This window comes from Oncorhynchus gorbuscha, linkage group LG14 (assembly GCF_021184085.1).
Source record: "Oncorhynchus gorbuscha isolate QuinsamMale2020 ecotype Even-year linkage group LG14, OgorEven_v1.0, whole genome shotgun sequence".
Taxonomy (NCBI): domain Eukaryota; kingdom Metazoa; phylum Chordata; class Actinopteri; order Salmoniformes; family Salmonidae; genus Oncorhynchus; species Oncorhynchus gorbuscha.
The window spans coordinates 1158392-1179551 of NC_060186.1; the positions used below are offsets into that span (position 1 = coordinate 1158392).

Genomic DNA, 21160 nt, shown 5'->3' on the forward strand with positions numbered 1-21160 from the left:
GATCCCTTTAAGTACAGAACACTGGCCCAGTGGGCCATCCCTTTATCCCTTAGAGCCGGAGTAAGATCCCTTTAAGTACAGAACACTGGCCCAGTGGGCCATCCCTTTATCCCTTAGAGCCGGAGTAAGATTGATGTTGTACCTTAAATGATCGTTTCAGTCGTTGGCAGGCGAATGGTAGAGTAACATCTGTGCTGCTGCTGACTAATGAGAATGTGTCCCATCCCTTTAAGTACAGAACACTGGCCCACTGGGCCATCCCTTTAAGTACAGAACACTGGCCCACTGGGCCATCCCTTTAAGTACAGAACACTGGCCCACTGGGCCATCCCTTTAAGTACAGAACACTGGCCCACTGGGCCATCCCTTTAAGTTCAGAACACTGGCCCACTGGGCCATCCCTTTAAGTTCAGAACACTGGCCCACTGGGCCATCCCTTTAAGTTCAGAACACTGGCCCACTGGGCCATCCCTTTAAGTACAGAACACTGGCCCACTGGGCCATCCCTTTAAGTTCAGAACACTGGCCCACTGGGCCATCCCTTTAAGTACAGAACACTGGCCCACTGGGCCATCCCTTTAAGTTCAGAACACTGGCCCACTGGGCCATCCCTTTAAGTACAGAACACTGGACCACTGGGCCATCGCTTTAAGTACAGAACACTGGACCAGTGGGCCATCCCTTTAAGTTCAGAACACTGGCCCACTGGGCCATCCCTTTAAGTACAGAACACTGGCCCACTGGGCCATCCCTTTAAGTTCAGAACACTGGCCCACTGGGCCATCCCTTTAAGTACAGAACACTGGACCAGTGGGCCATCGCTTTAAGTTCAGAACACTGGCCCAGTGTCCCATCCCTTTAAGTTCAGAACACTGGCCCAGTGTCCCATCCCTTTATGTTCAGAACACTGGCCCAGTGTCCCATCCCTTTAAGTTCAGAACACTGGCCCAGTGGGCCATCCCTTTAAGCTCAGAACAGTGAGTGACCCAGTGTCCAGTTGGGACAGCAGCTACATGTGGTTTTACCTGAAGGTGAATAGAGTCCCCATGTCCAGTTGGGACAGCAGCTACATGTGGTTTTACCTGAAGGTGAATAGAGTCCCCATGTCCAGTTGGGACAGCAGCTACATGTGGTTTTACCTGAAGGTGAATAGAGTCCCCATGTCCAGTTGGGACAGCAGCTACATGTCTTTTTACCTGAAGGTGAATAGAGTCCCCATGTCCAGTTGGGACAGCAGCTCGGCCTTGGACTTTGGGTAAGACAGGCGGTAACGGAGCGTCTCGAAGGCCGGCACCACCAACGCCTTCTTGCTGTTAGCCATGTCCAGCTGTACCACTGACTTCCTGCAGGGACGTTACAGAGACGTTACAGGGATGTTACAGGGACGTTACAGAGACGTTAAAGAGATGTTACAGGGATGTTACAGGGACGTTACAGAGACGTTAAAGAGATGTTACAGGGATGTTACAGGGACGTTACAGGGACGTTACAGGGATGTTACAGGGACGTTACAGACAGAGACGTTACAGGGACGTTACAGAGACGTTACAGACAGAGACGTTACAGACAGAGACGTTACAGGGACGTTACAGACAGAGACGTTACAGACAGAGACGTTACAGGGACATTACAGACAGAGACGTTACAGGGACGTTACAGGGACGTTACAGGGACGTTACAGGGACGTTACAGGGACGTTACAGGGACGTTACAGGGACGTTACAGACAGAGACGTTACAGACAGAGACGTTACAGACAGAGACGTTACAGACAGAGACGTTACAGGGATGTTACAGGGATGTTACAGACAGAGACGTTACAGGGACGTTACAGACAGAGACGTTACAGGGATGTTACAGGGACGTTACAGACAGAGACGTTACAGGGACATTACAGACAGAGACGTTACAGGGATGTTACAGGGACGTTACAGGGACGTTACAGGGACGTTACAGGGACGTTACAGGGACGTTACAGGGACGTTACAGACAGGGACGTTACAGGGACGTTACAGGGACGTTACAGGGACGTTACAGACAGAGACGTTACAGAGACGTTACAGGGATGTTACAGGGATGTTACAGACAGAGACGTTACAGAGACGTTACAGGGATGTTACAGGGACGTTACAGAGACGTTACAGACAGAGACGTCACAGAGACGTCACAGAGACGTTACAGGGACGTTACAGAGACGTCACAGAGACGTTACAGAGACGTTACAGAGACGTCACAGAGACGTCACAGAGACGTTACAGAGACGTTACAGGGACGTTACAGGGACGTCACAGAGACCTTACAGAGCTTTCTTGTTGCAGTCATTCTAACATTACGGCGACTTAATGATCCCGACGTTACTACAGTAACGTTACAGTCAGATACATTACAGTATCTCTACAGCTGAGTCGTTCTCCCTCACCTGAGGTACTCGTAGAGGCCGTACATTACAGTATCTCTACGGCTGAGTCGTTCTCCCTCACCTGAGGTACTCGTAGAGGACGTACATTACAGTATCTCTACGGCTGAGTCGTTCTCCCTCACCTGAGGTACTCGTAGAGGCCGTACATTACAGTATCTCTACGGCTGAGTCGTTCTCCCTAACCTGAGGTACTCGTAGAGGCCGTACATTACAGTATCTCTACGGCTGAGTCGTTCTCCCTCACCTGAGGTACTCGTAGAGGCCGTACATTACAGTATCTCTACGGCTGAGTCGTTCTCCCTAACCTGAGGTACTCGTAGAGGCCGTACATTACAGTATCTCTACGGCTGAGTCGTTCTCCCTCACCTGAGGTACTCGTAGAGGCCGTACATTACAGTATCTCTACGGCTGAGTCGTTCTCCCTCACCTGAGGTACTCGTAGAGGACGTACATTACAGTATCTCTACGGCTGAGTCGTTCTCCCTCACCTGAGGTACTCGTAGAGGCCGTACATTACAGTATCTCTACGGCTGAGTCGTTCTCCCTAACCTGAGGTACTCGTAGAGGCCGTACATTACAGTATCTCTACGGCTGAGTCGTTTCTCCTCACCTGAGGTACTCGTGAGAGGCCGTACATTACAGTATCTCTACGGCTGAGTCGTTCTCCTAACCTGAGGTACTCGTAGAGGCCGTACATTACAGTATCTCTACGGCTGAGTCGTTCCCCCTCACCTGAGGTACTCGTAGAGGCCGTACATTACAGTATCTCTACGGCTGAGTCGTTCCCCCTCACCTGAGGTACTCGTAGAGGCCGTACATTACAGTATCTCTACGGCTGAGTCGTTCTCCCTCACCTGAGGTACTCGTAGAGGCCGTACATTACAGTATCTCTACGGCTGAGTCGTTCTCCCTCACCTGAGGTAGTCGTAGAGGCCGTACATTACAGTATCTCTACGGCTGAGTCGTTCTCCCTCACCTGAGGTAGTCGTAGAGGCCGTACATTACAGTATCTCTACGGCTGAGTCGTTCTCCCTCACCTGAGGTACTCGTAGAGGCCGTACATTACAGTATCTCTACGGCTGAGTCGTTCTCCCTCACCTGAGGTACTCGTAGAGGCCGTACATTACAGTATCTCTACGGCTGTGACGTTCTCCCTCACCTGAGGTACTCGTAGAGGCCGTACATTACAGTATCACTACGGCTGAGTCGTTCTCCCTCACCTGAGGTAGTCGTAGAGGCCGTACATTACAGTATCTCTACGGCTGAGTCGTTCTCCCTCACCTGAGGTAGTCGTAGAGGCCGTACATTACAGTATCTCTACGGCTGAGTCGTTCTCCTCACCTGAGGTACTCGTAGAGGCCGTACATTACAGTATCTCTACGGCTGAGTCGTTCTCCCTCACCTGAGGTACTCGTAGAGGCCGTACATTACAGTATCTCTACGGCTGTGACGTTCTCCCTCACCTGAGGTACTCGTAGAGGCCGTACATTACAGTATCACTACGGCTGAGTCGTTCTCCCTCACCTGAGGTAGTCGTAGAGGCCGTACATTACAGTATCTCTACGGCTGAGTCGTTCTCCCTCACCTGAGGTACTCGTAGAGGCCGTACATTACAGTATCTCTACGGCTGAGTCGTTCTCCCTCACCTGAGGTACTCGTAGAGGCCGTACATTACAGTATCTCTACAGCTGAGTCGTTCTCCCTCACCTGAGGTACTCGTAGAGGCCGTACATTACAGTATCTCTACGGCTGAGTCGTTCTCCCTCACCTGAGGTACTCGTAGAGGCCGTACATGGGCAGGAAGTCGATATCTGACAGGAACATGTAGGGCGTGTTGACCTGCCTCATGGCTACGTTCCTGAGCAGGTTGACCGGATAGAACTGACCCTCCTTGTAGACGATGTGGTAGCCCACGTTCCCCCTGGACATCAGGACCTCTGACCCCTGGGTGTAGCGCAGGAACTGTTGAGCCTCAGCGTCAGAGAGATACAGTGCCAGGCTGATAGGACCTTCCCAGTGTTTACAGATAGCCTCTAACATCTGGAGTCTGGAGAGGAGAGAGTGAGACCACCGTTAGAGGAGGAGGAAGAGAGAGAGAGACACCACCGTTAGAGGAGGAGGAAGAGGAGGGAGAGAGACACCACCGTTAGAGGAGGAGGAAGAGGAGAGAGAGAGAGACACCACCATTAGAGGAGGAAGAGGCCGGGAGTTAACATCCTCTATAATATTTATTAAATCTGCCTGGCAACAGTAGAGGAGTTAACATCCTCTATGATATTTATTAAATCTGCCTGGCAACAGTAGAGGGGTTAACATCCTCTATAATATTTATTAAATCTGCCTGGCAACAGTAGAGGGGTTAACATCCTCTATAATGTAATGATCTTTATTAAATCTGCCCGGCAACAGTAGAGGAGTTAACATCCTCTATAATATTTATTAAATCTGCCTGGCAACAGTAGAGGGGTTAACATCCTCTATAATATTTATTAAATCTGCCTGGCAACAGTAGAGGGGTTAACATCCTCTATAATATTTATTATAATAATATAATAATAATAATAATATATGCCATTTAGCAGACGCTTTTATCCAAAGCGACTTACAGTCATGTGTGCATACATTCTACGATAACAACATTAGACCATTAGACCATAACAACATTAGACCATAACAACATTAGACCATTAGATCATAACAGCATTAGACCATTAGATCATAACAACATTAGATCATAACAACATTAGATCATAACAACATTAGACCATTAGACCATAACAACATTAGACCATAACAACATTAGACCATAACAACATTAGACCATTAGATCATAACAACATTAGACCATTAGACCATAACAACATTAGACAATTAGATCATAACAACATTAGATCGTAACAACATTAGATCATAACAGCATTAGACCATTAGACCATAACAACATTAGACCATTAGATCATAACAGCATTAGACCATTAGACCATAACAACATTAGACCATAACAACATTAGACCATAACAACATTAGACCATAACAACATTAGACCATAACAACATTAGACCATTAGACCATAACAACATTAGACCATTAGACCATAACAACATTAGATCATAACAACATTAGACCATAACAACATTAGACCATAACAACATTAGACCATAACAACATTAGACCATAACAACATTAGACCATTAGACCATAACACCATTAGACCATAACACCATTAGACCATTAGACCATAATTAACATTAGACCATAACAACATTAGACCATTAGATCATAATATTTATTAGACCATAACAACATTAGACCATTAGACCATAACAACATTAGAACATAACAACATTAGACCATAACAACATTAGACCATTAGACCATAACAACATTAGACCATTAGACCATAACAACATTAGACCATTAGACCATAACAACATTAGACCATAACAACATTAGACCATTAGACCATAACAACATTAGACCATTAGACCATAACAACATTAGACCATTAGACCATAACAACATTAGACCATTAGATCATAACAACATTAGACCATAACAACATTAGACCATTAGACCATAACAACATTAGACAACATTATTAGACCATAACAACATTATTAAATCTGCCTGGCAACAGTAGAGGGGTTAACATCCTCTATAATATTTATTAAATCTGCCTGGCAACAGTAGAGGAGTTAACATCCTCTATAATATTTATTAAATCTGCCTGGCAACAGTAGAGGAGTTAACATCCTCTATAATATTTATTAAATCTGCCCGGCAACAGTAGAGGAGTTAACATCCTCTATAATATTTATTAAATCTGCCTGGCAACAGTAGAGGAGTTAAACATTATAATGTAATGATCTTTATTAAATCTGCCTGGCAACAGTAGAGGAGTTAAATTCCCCTAAGAAGCTTGGTTTCATCAGGATATTCTGATCTGTATCTTCTGCATGTTTCTCTGCAGGCTCCACTGTCTCACAGCTTCCCTAGATAGTGCACTACTTTAGACCAGGACCCATAGCACCCTATTCCCTAGATAGTGCACTACTTTAGACCAGGACCCATAGCACCCTATTCCCTAGATAGTGCACTACTTTAGACCAGGACCCAGAGGGCTCTGTTCCCTAGATAGTGCACTACTTTAGACCAGGACCCATAGCACCCTATTCCCTAGATAGTGCACTACTTTAGACCAGGACCCATAGCACCCTATTCCCTAGATAGTGCACTACTTTAGACCAGGACCCATAGCACCCTATTCCCTAGATAGTGCACTACTTTAGACCAGGACCCATAGCACCCTATTCCCTAGATAGTGCACTACTTTAGACCAGGACCCATAGCACCCTATTCCCTAGATAGTGCACTACTTTAGACCAGGACCCATAGCACCCTATTCCCTAGATAGTGCACTATTTTAGACCAGGACCCATGCACCCTATTCCCTAGATAGTGCACTATTTTAGACCAGGACCCATGCACCCTATTCCCTAGATAGTGCACTACTTTAGACCAGGACCCATAGCACCCTATTCCCTAGATAGTGCACTATTTTAGACCAGGACCCATGCACCCTATTCCCTAGATAGTGCACTATTTTAGACCAGGACCCATGCACCCTATTCCCTAGATAGTGCACTATTTTAGACCAGGACCCATGCACCCTATTCCCTAGATAGTGCACTATTTTAGACCAGGACCCATGCACCCTATTCCCTAGATAGTGCACTACTTTAGACCAGGACCCAGAGGGCTCTATTCCCTATATAGTGCACTACTTTAGACCAGGACCCATGCACCCTATTCCCTAGATAGTGCACTACTTTAGACCAGGCCCCATGCACCCTATTCCCTATATAGTGCACTACTTTATACCAGGACCCCGAGGGCTCTATTCCCTATATAGTGCACTACTTTAGACCAGGACCCAGAGGTCTCTATATGGAATAGGGTTCTATTTGAGATGCAGAACACCGTTATATTTGGACCGGAAACTAAGCTGTCTCAAGTGTACAATTATATTTCCTATAAAACCCTGAAGATTATAAAGCTAACTGTTGTTGTTGTTGTTGACACATGTTGTGTTTGAAAAGGAGCCTGAAGTGTACAATGATCTTTCCTTAATAAAAAATCCCCAAATTCATAGCAAACTAATTTCGTACATGCTGTTTCATAGTTCAGTCAACAACCCACGGGGGGTTAAGATGCTGTAATAAATCCTATTCATACAGTACTAATATTACTAGAGAAGTGATGGCTGTAATGGAGTTGAGTTTATAATGCAGTGATGGCTGTAATGGAGTTGAGTTTATAATGCAGTGATGGCTGTAATAGAGTTTATAATGCAGTGATGGCTGTAATGGAGTTTATAATGCAGTGATGGCTGTAATGTAGTTTATAATGCAGTGATGGCTGTAATGGAGTTTATAATGCAGTGATGGCTGTAATGGAGTTTATAATGCAGTGATGGCTGTAATGGAGTTTATAATGCAGTGATGGCTGTAATGGAGTTGAGTTTATAATGCAGTTGAGTTTATAATGCAGTGATGGATGTAATGGAGTTTATAATGCAGTGATGGCTGTAATGGAGTTTATAATGCAGTGATGGCTGTAATGTAGTTTATAATGCAGTGATGGCTGTAATGTAGTTTATAATGCAGTGATGGCTGTAATGTAGTTTATAATGCAGTGATGGCTGTAATGGAGTTGAGTTTATAATGCAGTGATGGCTGTAATGGAGTTGAGTTTATAATGCAGTGATGGCTGTAATGGAGTTGAGTTTATAATGCAGTGATGGCTGTAATGGAGTTGAGTTTATAATGCAGTGATGGCTGTAATGGAGTTTAGTTTATAATGCAGTGATGGCTGTAATGGAGTTTATAATGCAGTGATGGCTGTAATGGAGTTTATAATGCAGTGATGGCTGTAATGGAGTTTATAATGCAGTGATGGTTGTAATGGAGTTTATAATGCAGTGATGGCTGTAGTTGAGTTTATAATGCAGTGATGGCTGTAATGAAGTTTATAATGCAGTGATGTCTGTAATGGAGTTTATAATGCAGTGATGTCTGTAATGGAGTTGAGTTTATAATGCAGTGATGGCTGTAATGTAGTTTATAATGCAGTGATGGCTGTAATGGAGTTTATAATGCAGTGATGGCTGTAATGGAGTTTATAATGCAGTGATGGCTGTAATGGAGTTTATAATGCAGTGATGGCTGTAATGGAGTTTATAATGCAGTGATGTCTGTAATGGAGTTGAGTTTATAATGCAGTGATGGCTGTAATGTAGTTTATAATGCAGTGATGTCTGTAATGGAGTTTATAATGCAGTGATGGCTGTAATGGAGTTGAGTTTATAATGCAGTGATGGCTGTAATGGAGTTGAGTTTATAATGCAGTGATGGCTGTAATGGAGTTTATAATGCAGTGGAGACTGTAATGGAGTTTATAATGCAGTGATGGCTGTAATGTAGTTTATAATGCAGTGATGGCTGTAATGTAGTTTATAATGCAATGATGGCTGTAATGGAGTTGAGTTTATAATGCAGTGATGGGTGTAATGGAGTTGAGTTTATAATGCAGTGATGTCTGTAATGGAGTTGAGTTTATAATGCAGTGATGTCTGTAATGGAGTTGAGTTTATAATGCAGTGATGTCTGTAATGGAGTTGAGTTTATAATGCAGTGATGGCTGTAATGGAGTTGATAATGCAGTGATGGCTGTAATGGAGTTGATAATGCAGTGATGGTTGTAATGGAGTTTATAATGCAGTGATGGCTGTAATGGAGTTTATAATGCAGTGATGGCTGTAATGGAGTTTATAATGCAGTGATGGCTGTAATGGAGTTTATAATGCAGTGATGGCTGTAATGGAGTTTATAATGCAGTGATGGCTGTAATGGAGTTTACAATGCAGTGATGGCTGTAATGGAGTTTATAATGCAGTGATGGCTGTAATGGAGTTGAGTTTATAATGCAGCGATGGGTGTAATGGAGTTGAGTTTATAATGCAGCGATGGGTGTAATGGAGTTGAGTTTATAATGCAGCGATGGGTGTAATGGAGTTGAGTTTATAATGCAGCGATGGGTGTAATGGAGTTGAGTTTATAATGCAGTGATGGGTGTAATGGAGTTGAGTTTATAATGCAGTGATGGGTGTAATGGAGTTTAGTTTATAATGCAGTGATGGGTGTAATGGAGTTGAGTTTATAATGCAGTGATGGGTGTAATGGAGTTGAGTTTATAATGCAGTGATGTCTGTAATGGAGTTGAGTTTATAATGCAGTGATGGGTGTAATGGAGTTGAGTTTATAATGCAGTGATGGCTGTAATGGAGTTTAGTTTATAATGCAGTGATGGCTGTAATGGAGTTTATAATGCAGTGATGGCTGTAATGTAGTTTATAATGCAGTGATGGCTGTAATGGAGTTTAGTTTATAATGCAGTGATGGCTGTAATGGAGTTTAGTTTATAATGCAGTGATGGCTGTAATGGAGTTTATAATGCAGTGATGGCTGTAATGGAGTTTATAATGCAGTGATGGCTGTAATGTAGTTTATAATGCAGTGATGGCTGTAATGTAGTTTATAATGCAGTGATGGCTGTAATGGAGTTGAGTTTATAATGCAGTGATGGGTGTAATGGAGTTGAGTTTATAATGCAGTGATGTCTGTAATGGAGTTGAGTTTATAATGCAGTGATGTCTGTAATGGAGTTGGGTTTATAATGCAGTGATGGCTGTAATGGAGTTGAGTTTATAATGCAGTGATGGCTGTAATGGAGTTTATAATGCAGTGATGGCTGTAATGGAGTTTATAATGCAGTGATGGCTGTAATGGAGTTGAGTTTATAATGCAGTGATGGCTGTAATGGAGTTTATAATGCAGTGATGGCTGTAATGGAGTTTATAATGCAGTGATGGCTGTAATGGAGTTGAGTTTATAATGCAGTGATGGCTGTAATGGAGTTTATAATGCAGTGATGGCTGTAATGGAGTTTATAATGCAGTGATGGCTGTAATGTAGTTTATAATGCAGTGATGGCTGTAATGGAGTTTATAATGCAGTGATGGCTGTAATGTAGTTTATAATGCAGTGATGGCTGTAATGGAGTTGAGTTTATAATGCAGTGATGGCTGTAATGTAGTTTATAATGCAGTGATGGCTGTAATGGAGTTTATAATGCAGTGATGTATGTAATGGAGTTTATAATGCAGTGATGGCTGTAATGGAGTTTATAATGCAGTGATGGCTGTAATGGAGTTTCAATGGAAAGTGACATCACTCCATATGATGTCACTGCTGTGGTTAAATCAGTCTATCAGAGTATGATGTCACTGCTGTGGTTAAATCAGTCTATCAGAGTATGATGTCACTGCTGTGGTTAAATCAGTCTATCAGAGTATGATGTCACTGCTGTGGTTAAATCAGTCTATCAGAGTATGATGTCACTGCTGTGGTTAAATCAGTCTATCAGAGTATGATGTCACTGCTGTGGTTAAACCAGTCTATCAGAGTATGATGTCACTGCTGTGGTTAAATCAGTCTATCAGAGTATGATGTCACTGCTGTGGTTAATTCAGTCTCCATCAGAGTATGATGTCACTGCTGTGGTTAAATCAGTCTCTATCAGAGTATGATGTCACTGCTGTGGTTAAATCAGTCTCTATCAGAGTATGATGTCACTGCTGTGGTTAAATCAGTCTCTACCAGAGTATGATGTCACTGCTGTGGTTAAACCAGTCTCTATCAGAGTATGATGTCACTGCTGTGGTTAAATCAGTCTCTATCAGAGTATGATGCCACTGCTGTGGTTAAATCAGTGTATCAGAGTATGATGTCACTGCTGTGGTTAAACCAGTCTATCAGAGTATGATGTCACTGCTGTGGTTAAATCAGTCTATCAGAGTATGATGTCACTGCTGTGGTTAAATCAGACACACACAGACAGTCAAACACAGCTACAGATTAAAATGCTGGAGGTGCAGCTGCTACAGACCTAGCTGGGTGCTGTCAGATTAGTTTGACGGCTGTAGAGTCCTGTACTTCCGTGAGGGTCAGAGGTTACAGCTGTAGCAGTTTCAAACAACAGCCTTTGATTCTGTTTTAGAGGATCACCCAGGAAATAACTATGTTTGTTAACAGCAATACTGTCTGAACAAACCCACCCCCCTCTCTCTCTCTCTCTTTCCCTCTCTCTCCCTCTCTCCCTCCTAAAACCAGCTGTGGATTTGTCCCTTGTCCTACTGTTGTCTTCTGTCCCCTACTGTCCCTAGAGTAGACTTGCCCTACTGTCCCCAGAGCTACAGACACATGACTGACTGGACCTGTCCATGGAGAGCTGTGTGTAAGGCCTGTCTTCTGTCCCCTACTGTACCCAGAGCTACAGACACATGACTGACTGGACCTGTCCATAGATAGCTGTGTGTAAGGTCTGGCTTCCAACCTGTCCATGGAGAGCTGTGTGTAAGGTCTGTCTTCCTACCTGTCCATAGAGAGCTGTGTGTAAGGTCTGTCTTCCTATCTGTCCATAGAGAGCTGTGTAAGGTCTGTCTTCCTACCTGTCCATAGAGAGCTGTGTATGGTCTGTCTTCCTACCTGTCCATACAGAGTTGTGTGTAAGGTCTGTCTTCCTACCTGTCCATAGAGAGCTGTGTGTAAGGTCTGTCTTCCTACCTGTCCATGGAGAGCTGTGTGTAAGGTCTGTCTTCCTACCTGTCCACGGAGAGCTGTGTAAGGTCTGTCTTCCTACCTGTCCATAGAGAGCTGTGTGTAAGGTCTGTCTTCCACCTGTCCATAGAGAGATGTGTGTAAGGTCTGTCTTCCTACCTGTCCATAGAGAGCTGTGTGTAAGGTCTGTCTTCCTACCTGTCGATGGAGAGCTGTGTAAGGTCTGTCTTCCTACCTGTCCATAGAGAGCTGTGTGTAAGGTCTGTCTTCCTACCTGTCCATGGAGAGCTGTGTAAGGTCTGTCTTCCTACCTGTCCATAGAGAGCTGTGTGTAAGGTCAGTCTTCCTACCTGTCCATAGAGAGCTGTGCCACCAGTGTAACGTCTGTGTGGTCCGTGCTGGGTTCATATTCGTAGTGAAGGAAATAGAGGTGAGTCCTGTGAACCGTGAAACGCTCCCGGCGGAACTCATAACACGGATCATCTTCATCCAGCTCTGACAGAGTCTTCTGGAGCTGGAGACGGAGAGGAGGGGAGGGGAGAGGAGAGAGGAGGGAGGAGAGCAGGGGAGAGGAGGGGAGAGGAGAGGAGAGAGGAGAGCAGGGGAGAGGAGGGGAGAGAGGAGGGAGGAGAGCAGGGGAGAGGATGGAGGAGAGAGGAGAGGAGGGGAGAGGAGAGGAGAGGAGGGGAGGAGGGGAGGGGAGGGGAGGGGAGGAGAGGAGAGGAGAGGAGAGGAGAGGAGAGAGGAAGGGGGAGAGTGTAGAGGAGGGGAGAGGAGAGAGGAAGGGGGAGAGTATAGAGGAGGGGAGAGAGGAGGAGGATAAGAATTGGTCTTTAATAGTGTCAGACTTTTTAATAAGATACCTCTCTCAGGGACGACAACAACAGTGAGACTAATGGTTGTGATGGTCAGTATTCAGCTTCAGCTGTGTGTCCTACACACTGGGATAGAACTTGTGTGTTTGGACATTTAGGAGTCCGTTTCAATACAAACGGACTCAATTAGCAAAGAGATGAGGATCAAACACCAACTCTATTACCACTGGGTCTGGAGAGACACAGCAGATAGTTCCCTCTGTCTTCTCATCGTTAATACCACATCTGTCTTCTCATAGTTAATAACACATCTGTCTTCTCATAGTTAATACCACATCTGTCTTCTCATAGTTAATACCACATCTGATCCTTCTGTCTTCTCATAGTTAATACCACATCTGTCTTCTCATAGGTAATACCACATCTGTCTTCTCATAGTTAATACCACATCTGTCTTCTCATAGTTAATACCACATCTGATCCTTCTGTCTTGTCATAGTTAATACCACATCTGTCTTCTCATAGTTAATACCACATCTGTCTTCTCATAGTTAATACCACATCTGTCTTCTCATAGTTAATACCACATCTGTCTTCTCATAGTTAATACCATATCTGATCCTTCTGTCTTCTCATAGTTAATACCACATCTGTCTTCTCATAGTTAATACCACATCTGTCTTCTCATAGTTAATACCACATCTGTCTTCTCATAGTTAATACCACATCTGTCTTCTCATAGTTAATACCACATCTGTCTTCTCATAGGTAATACCACATCTGTCTTCTCATAGTTAATACCACATCTGTCTTCTCATAGTTAATAACACATCTGTCTTCTCATCGTTAATACCACATCTGTCTTCTCATAGTTAATAACACATCTGTCTTCTCATAGTTAATACCACATCTGTCTTCTCATCGTTAATACCACATCTGTCTTCTCATAGTTAATACCACATCTGATCCTTCTGTCTTCTCATAGTTAATACCACATCTGATCCTTCTGTCTTCTCAGGGCTGTATTTAAACTGACTCTAGATCAGTATAGTTCCACATACGTTTTCACTGTTGTGGTCTGTCTCGCTGGGGCAGCCGAAGAGTTCTCGTCTCAGGAGGTTTCCGTCGTACTCCAGGAAGGTGAGGTACAGGTTCCTGAAGAATTCTACGTGCTTGTTCTTCACTCTCAGCTTCTTAGGAGAGTTCCAATGGATCACCTGTAGGGGAGGACGGGGGAGAGAGAGAGGGAGGAAGGGGGAGAGAGGGAGGGAGGAATGGGGAGGGGGAGGGAGGAGGGAGGAAGGGGGAGAGAGGGAGGGAGGACGGGGGAGAGAGAGAGGGAGGAAGGGGGAGAGAGGGAGGGAGGAAGGGGGAGAGAGAGAGGGAGGGAGGGAGGAAGGGGGAGAGAGGGAGGGAGGAAGGGAGAGAGAGAGGGAGGAAGGGGGGAGAGAGGGAGGGAGGAAGGGGGAGAGAGAGAGGGAGGGAGGAAGGGGGAGAGAGAGAGGGACGGAGAAAGGGGGAGAGAGGGAGGGAGGGGGAGGGAGGAGAGAGGGAGGGAGGACGGGGAGAGAGAGAGGGACGGAGAAAGGGGGAGAGAGGGAGGGAGGAAGGGGGAGAGAGGGAGGGAGGAAGGGGGAGAGAGGGAGGGAGGAAGGGGGGGAGAGAGAGAGGGAGGAAGGGGGAGAGAGGGAGGGAGGAAGGGGGAGAGAGGGAGGGAGGAAGGGGTGGGGGAGGGAGAGAGAGAGGGAGGAAGGGGGAGAGAGGGAGGGAGGAAGGGGGGAGAGAGGGAGGGAGGAAGGGGGAGAGAGGGAGGGAGGAAGGGGGAGAGAGGGAGGGAGGAAGGGGGAGAGAGGGAGGGAGGAAGGGGGAGAGAGGGAGGGAGGAAGGGGTGAGGGGGAGGGAGAGAGAGAGGGAGGGAGGAAGGGGGAGAGAGGAAGGGGGAGAGAGGGAGGGAGGAAGGGGGAGAGAGGGAGGGAGGAAGGGGGAGAGAGAGAGGGAGGAAGGGGGAGAGAGGGAGGGAGGAAGGGGGAGGGAGGGAGGGAGGAAGGGGGGAGAGAGGGAGGGAGGAAGGGGGAGAGAGGGAGGGAGGAAGGGGGAGAGAGGGAGGGAGGAAGGGGGAGAGAGGGAGGGAGGAAGGGGGGAGAGAGGGAGGGAGGGGGTGAGGGGAGGGAGAGAGAGAGGGAGGGAGGAAGGGGGAGAGAGGAAGGGGGAGAGAGGGAGGGAGGAAGGGGGAGAGAGGGAGGGAGGAAGGGGGAGAGAGGGAGGGAGGAAGGGGTGAGGGGGAGGGAGAGAGAGAGGGAGGGGAGGACGGGGGAGAGAGGGGAGGGAGGAAGGGGGAGAGAGGGAGGGAGGAAGGGGGAGAGAGGGAGGGAGGAAGGGGGAGAGAGGGAGGGAGGAAGGGGGAGAGAGGGAGGGAGGAAGGGGGGAGGGGGAGGGAGAGAGAGAGGGAGGGAGGACGGGGAGAGAGAGAGGGACGGAGAAAGGGGGAGAGAGAGAGGGAGGGAGGAAGGGGGAGGGAGGGAGAGAGGGAGGGAGGAAGGGGGAGAGAGGGAGGGGAGGGAGAGAGGGAGGGAGGAAGGGGGGAGAGAGGGAGGGAGGAAGGGGGAGAGAGGGAGGGAGGAAGGGGGGAGAGAGGGAGGGGGAGAGAGGGAGGGAGGAAGGGGGGAGAGAGGGGGAGGGAGGAAGGGGGAGAGAGGGAGGGAGGAAGGGGTGAGGGGGAGGGAGAGAGAGAGGGAGGGAGGACGGGGGAGAGAGAGAGGGACGGAGAAAGGGGAGAGAGAGAGGGAGGGAGGAAGGGGGAGGAAGGGAGAGAGGGAGGGAGGAAGGGGGAGAGAGGGAGGGGAGGGGAGAGAGGGAGGGAGGAAGGGGGAGAGAGGGAGGGAGGAAGGGGGAGAGAGGGAGGGAGGAAGGGGGAGAGAGGGAGGGAGGAAGGGGGAGAGAGGGAGGGAGGAAGGGGTGAGGGGAGGGAGAGAGAGAGGGAGGGAGGACGGGGGAGAGAGAGAGGGACGGAGAGAGAGAGAGGGAGAGGAAGGGGGAGAGAGGGAAGGGGGAGAGAGGGAGGGAGGAAGAGAGAGAGAGAGAGGGAGGAAGGGGGAGAGAGGGAGGGAGGAAGAGAGAGAGAGAGTAAGAGGAAGGGGGAGAGAGGGAGGGAGGAAGGGGGAGAGAGGGAGGGAGAAGAGAGAGAGAGAGAGGGAGAGGAAGGGGGAGAGAGGGAGGGAGGAAGGGGGAGAGAGGGAGGAAGAGAGAGAGAGGGAATAAGGGGGGAGAGAGGGAGGAAGAGAGAGAGGGAGGGAGAGAAAGAAAGAGAGGCATAGAGTGAGATGGGAAGATACTGAAAAGCGCTAAGTGCCTGTTCTTCACAACAAGTTCCAATGAATCACTTGTAGTGGGGGAGAGAGGAGGGAGACAGAGGGACAGAGATGACAGGCCAGTCAGAGAAACAGACAGAGATGACAGGCCAGTCAGAGAAACAGACAGAGATGACAGGCCAGTCAGAGAAACAGACAGAGATGACAGGCCAGTCAGAGAAACAGACAGAGATGACAGGCCAGTCAGAGAGACAGAGATGACAGGCCAGTCAGAGAGACAGAGATGACAGGCCAGTCAGAGAGACAGAGAGAGATGACAGGCCAGTCAGAGAGACAGAGATGACAGGCCAGTCAGAGAGACAGAGAGAGATGACAGACCAGTCAGAGAGACAGAGAGAGATGACAGACCAGTCAGAGAGACAGAGATGACAGACCAGTCAGAGAGACAGAGAGAGATAACAGACCAGTCAGAGAGAGAGAGATGACAGGCCAGTCAGAGAGACAGAGATGACAGACCAGTCAGAGAGACAGAGATGACAGACCAGTCAGAGAGACAGAGATGACAGACCAGTCAGAGAGAGTAGAAGCATCTGGAAGGGGCAGGGGGCATGATGCCGACATTACTCTGCTGTCACACACACACACACACACACACACACACACACACACACACACACACACACACACACACACACACACACACACACACACACACACACACACACACACACACACACACACACACACACACACAGGGTGTATGGAAACAGCTGCCATCTGTGTGTGAGATGCTGAACTCACCTTGAGGTCTGAAACATCCTTGTAGCACTTCTCAGAGCGGGTGTGGTCTGACAGCTGGACGTTCCAGAAGCAGGGCAGCTGGTGAACCAGGAAGGGGTTCTGTTTGATCACAGCGTTGAAGATGTCCTGCAGACACACACACAGATCAGACCTTAGTGTAGATAACAGATAGAGAGATCAGACCTTAGTGTAGATAACAGATAGACTAGACATTACAGATCAGACCTTAGTGTAGATAACAGATAGAGAGATCAGACCTTTAGTGTAGATAACAGATAGAGACTAGACATTACAGATCAGACCTTAGTGTAGATAACAGATAGAAACTAGACCTTACAGAACAGACCTTAGTGTAGATAACAGATAGAGAGTTCAGACCTTAGTGTAGATAACAGATAGAGACCGTACAGATCAGACCATAGTGTAGATAACAGATATAGAGATCAGACCTTAGTGTAGATAGCAGATAGAGAGATCAGACCTTAGTGTATTAACAGATAGAGATCAGACCTTAGTGTAGATAACAGATAGAATTCAGACCTTAGTGTAGATAACAGATAGAAACTAGACCTTACAGAACAGACCTTAGTGTAGATAACAGATAGAGAGATCAGACCTTAGTGTAGATAACAGATAGACTAGACCTCACAGATCAGACCTTAGTGTAGATAACAGATAGAGATCCGACCTTAGTGTAGATAACAGATAGAGACTAGATCTTACAGATCAGACCTTAGTGTAGATAACAGATAGAGAGATCAGACTTTAGTGTAGATAACAGATAGAGAGATCAGACCTTGGTGTAGATAACAGATAGAGACCAGACCATAGTGTAGATAACAGATAGAGTTCAGACCTTAGTGTAGATAACAGATAGAGAGATCAGACTTTAGTGTAGATAACAGATAGAGAGATCAGACCTTGGTGTAGATAACAGATAGAGAGATCAGACCTTAGTGTAGATAACAGATAGAGAGATCAGACCTTACAGATCAGACCTTAGTGTAGATAACAGATAGAGCGATCCGACCTTAGTGTAGATAACAGATAGAGATCAGACCTTAGTGTAGATAACAGATAGAGACCAGACCTTAGTGTAGATAACAGATAGAGTTCAGGGAGGGGGACCTGATCCTAGATCATAATGAATCAGATAACATAGACAGGAGGGGGGGGGCTGATCCTAGATCATAATGAATCAGATTACATAGACAGGAGGGAGGGGGCCCTGATCCTAGATCATAATGAATCAGATTAAACTCTTCACCATAGGTGAAACAGACACTGTCTTGGTACCGTTGTGGAAAGTCATACCGATAGAGACTCTGTCATTTTTTCAAACAACCATCTTTATTCATTATCGATGAATTATGCCAATAATGGGACGAGTCAAGCTAACACTCTGGACTGTTGGGCCGATCAGCCAAACCTGATACTGTAAACCAGAGATCTTATATAGGACATCTAAAGAAATGCTTAGTCATGGCTGGTTCCACCCCTCCCATGCTGATCGGGGGGCATCATCAAGACACCTCCCATGCTGATCGGGGGGCATCATCAAGACACCTCCCATGCTGATCGGGGGGCATCGTCAAGACACCTCCCATGCTGATCGGGGGGCATCGTCAAGACACCTCCCATGCTGATCGGGGGGCATCATCAAGACACCTCCCATGCTGATCGGGGGGCATCAAGACACCTCCCATGCTGATCGGGGGGCATCATCAAGACACCTCCCATGCTGATCGGGGGGCATCGTCAAGACACCTCCCATGCTGATCGGGGGCATCGTCAAGACACCTCCCATGCTGATCGGGGGGCATCAAGACCCCTTGGTTCATCTGCTGGTTATCTACACAGGATGTTGTTGTACCCCCAACCCGGCTTCGTTTCCCAGATGCCAGGATGTTGTTGTACCGCCAACCCGGCTTTGTTTCCCAGATGCCAGGATGTTGTTGTACCGCCAACCCGGCTTCGTTTCCCAGATGCCAGGATGTTGTTGTACCGCCAACCCGGCTTCGTTTCCCAGATGCCAGGATGATGAGACAGTGAGGGATTGTTCTAAACTCTTCCAGGCTAACTCTGTCTCCAGTCTCATCTCTGTCTCCAGTCTCATCTCTGTCTCCAGTCTCATCTCTGTCTCCAGTCTCATCTCTGTCTCCAGTCTCATCTCTGTCTCCAGTCTCATCTCTGTCTCCAGTCTCATCTCTGTCTCCAGTCTCATCTGTCTCATCTCTGTCTCATCTCTGTCTCCAGTCTCATCTGTCTCATCTCTGTCTCATCTCTGTCTCCAGTCTCATCTCTGTCTCCAGTCTCATCTCTGTCTCCAGTCTCATCTCTGTCTCCAGTCTCATCTCTGTCTCCAGTCTCATCTCTGTCTCCAGTCTCATCTCTTTCTCCAGTCTCATCTCTGTCTCCAGTCTCATCTCTGTCTCCAGTCTCATCTCTGTCTCCAGTCTCATCTCTGTCTCCAGTCTCATCTCATCTCTAGTCTCATCTCTGTCTCCAGTCTCATCTCTGTCTCCAGTCTCATCTCTGTCTCCAGTCTCATCTCTGTCTCCAGTCTCATCTGTCTCATCTCTGTCTCATCTCTGTCTCATCTCTGTCTCCAGTCTCATCTCTGTCTCCAGTCTCATCTCTGTCTCCAGTCTCATCTCTGTCTCCAGTCTCATCTCTGTCTCCAGTCTCATCTCTGTCTCCAGTCTCATCTCTGTCTCCAGTCTCATCTCTGTCTCCAGTCTCATCTCTGTCTCCAGTCTCATCTCTGTCTCATCTCTGTCTCCAGTCTCATCTCTGTCTCCAGTCTCATCTCTGTCTCATCTCTTTCTCCAGTCTCATCTCGGTCTCCAGTCTCATCTCTGTCTCCAGTCTCATCTCTGTCTCCAGTCTCATCTCTGTCTCCAGTCTCATCTCTGTCTCCAGTCTCATCTCTGTCTCATCTCATCTCGGTCTCCAGTCTCATCTCTGTCTCCAGTCTCATCTCTGTCTCCAGTCTCATCTCTGTCTCCAGTCTCATCTCTGTCTCCAGTCTCATCTCTGTCTCCAGTGTCATCTCTGTCTCCAGTGTCATCTCTAGTCTCCAGTGTCGTCTCCAGTCTCATCTCTGTCTCCAGTCTCATCTCTGTCTCCAGTCTCATCTCTGTCTCATCTCTGTCTCATCTCCGTCTCCAGTCTCATCTCTGTCTCCAGTCTCATCTCTGTCTCCAGTCTCATCTCTGTCTCCAGTCTCATCTCTGTCTCCAGTCTCATCTCTGTCTCCAGTCTCATCTCTGTCTCCAGTCTCATCTCTGTCTCCAGTCTCATCTCTGTCTCCAGTCTCATCTCTGTCTCCAGTGTCATCTCTGTCTCATCTCTGTCTCCAGTCTCATCTCTGTCTCCAGTCTCATCTCTGTCTCCAGTCTCATCTCTGTCTCATCTCTGTCTCCAGTCTCATCTCTGTCTCATCTCTGTCTCATCTCTGTCTCATCTCTGTCTCATCTCTGTCTCATCTCTGTCTCCAGTCTCATCTCTGTCTCATCTGTCTCCAGTCTCATCTCTGTCTCCAGTCTCATCTCATCTCTAGTCTCATCTCTGTCTCCAGTCTCATCTCTGTCTCCAGTCTCATCTCTGTCTCCAGTCTCATCTCTGTCTCCAGTCTCATCTCTGTCTCCAGTCTCATCTCTGTCTCATCTGTCTCCAGTCTCATCTCTGTCTCATCTGTCTCCAGTCTCATCTCAGTCTCATCTGTCTCCAATCTCATCTCTGTCTCCAGTCTCATCTCTGTCTCCAGTCTCATCTCTGTCTCCAGTCTCATCTCTGTCTCCAGTCTCATCTCTGTCTCCAGTCTCATCTCTGTCTCCAGTCTCATCTCTGTCTCCAGTCTCATCTCTGTCTCCAGTCTCATCTCTGTCTCCAGTCTCATCTCTGTCTCCAGTCTCATCTTTGTCTCCAGTCTCATCTCTGTCTCCAGTCTCATCTCTGTCTCCAGTCTCATCTCTGTCTCCAGTCTCATCTCTGTCTCCAGTCTCATCTCTGTCTCATCTCTTTCTCCAGTCTCATCTCTATCTCATCTCTTTCTCCAGTCTCATCTCTATCTCATCTCTTTCTCCAGTCTCATCTCTGTCTCCAGTCTCATCTCTGTCTCCAGTCTCATCTCCAGTCT

At 47.1% G+C, this 21160-nt stretch overlaps 1 protein-coding gene across 1 annotated transcript in view; it reads right to left on the minus strand.

Annotated features, from left to right (window-relative positions):
• LOC123994327 (LARGE xylosyl- and glucuronyltransferase 1) overlaps positions 1-21160 on the minus strand; it is a gene marked incomplete at its 5' end in the record, with an annotated part of 83870 nt that overhangs the window by 19654 nt on the left and 43056 nt on the right. Inside the window, 5 exon segments of the mRNA XM_046296819.1 lie at positions 1197-1343; positions 4187-4465; positions 12446-12609; positions 13972-14127; positions 17020-17145. Coding sequence (XP_046152775.1) covers positions 1197-1343; positions 4187-4465; positions 12446-12609; positions 13972-14127; positions 17020-17145 — 872 coding nt within the window.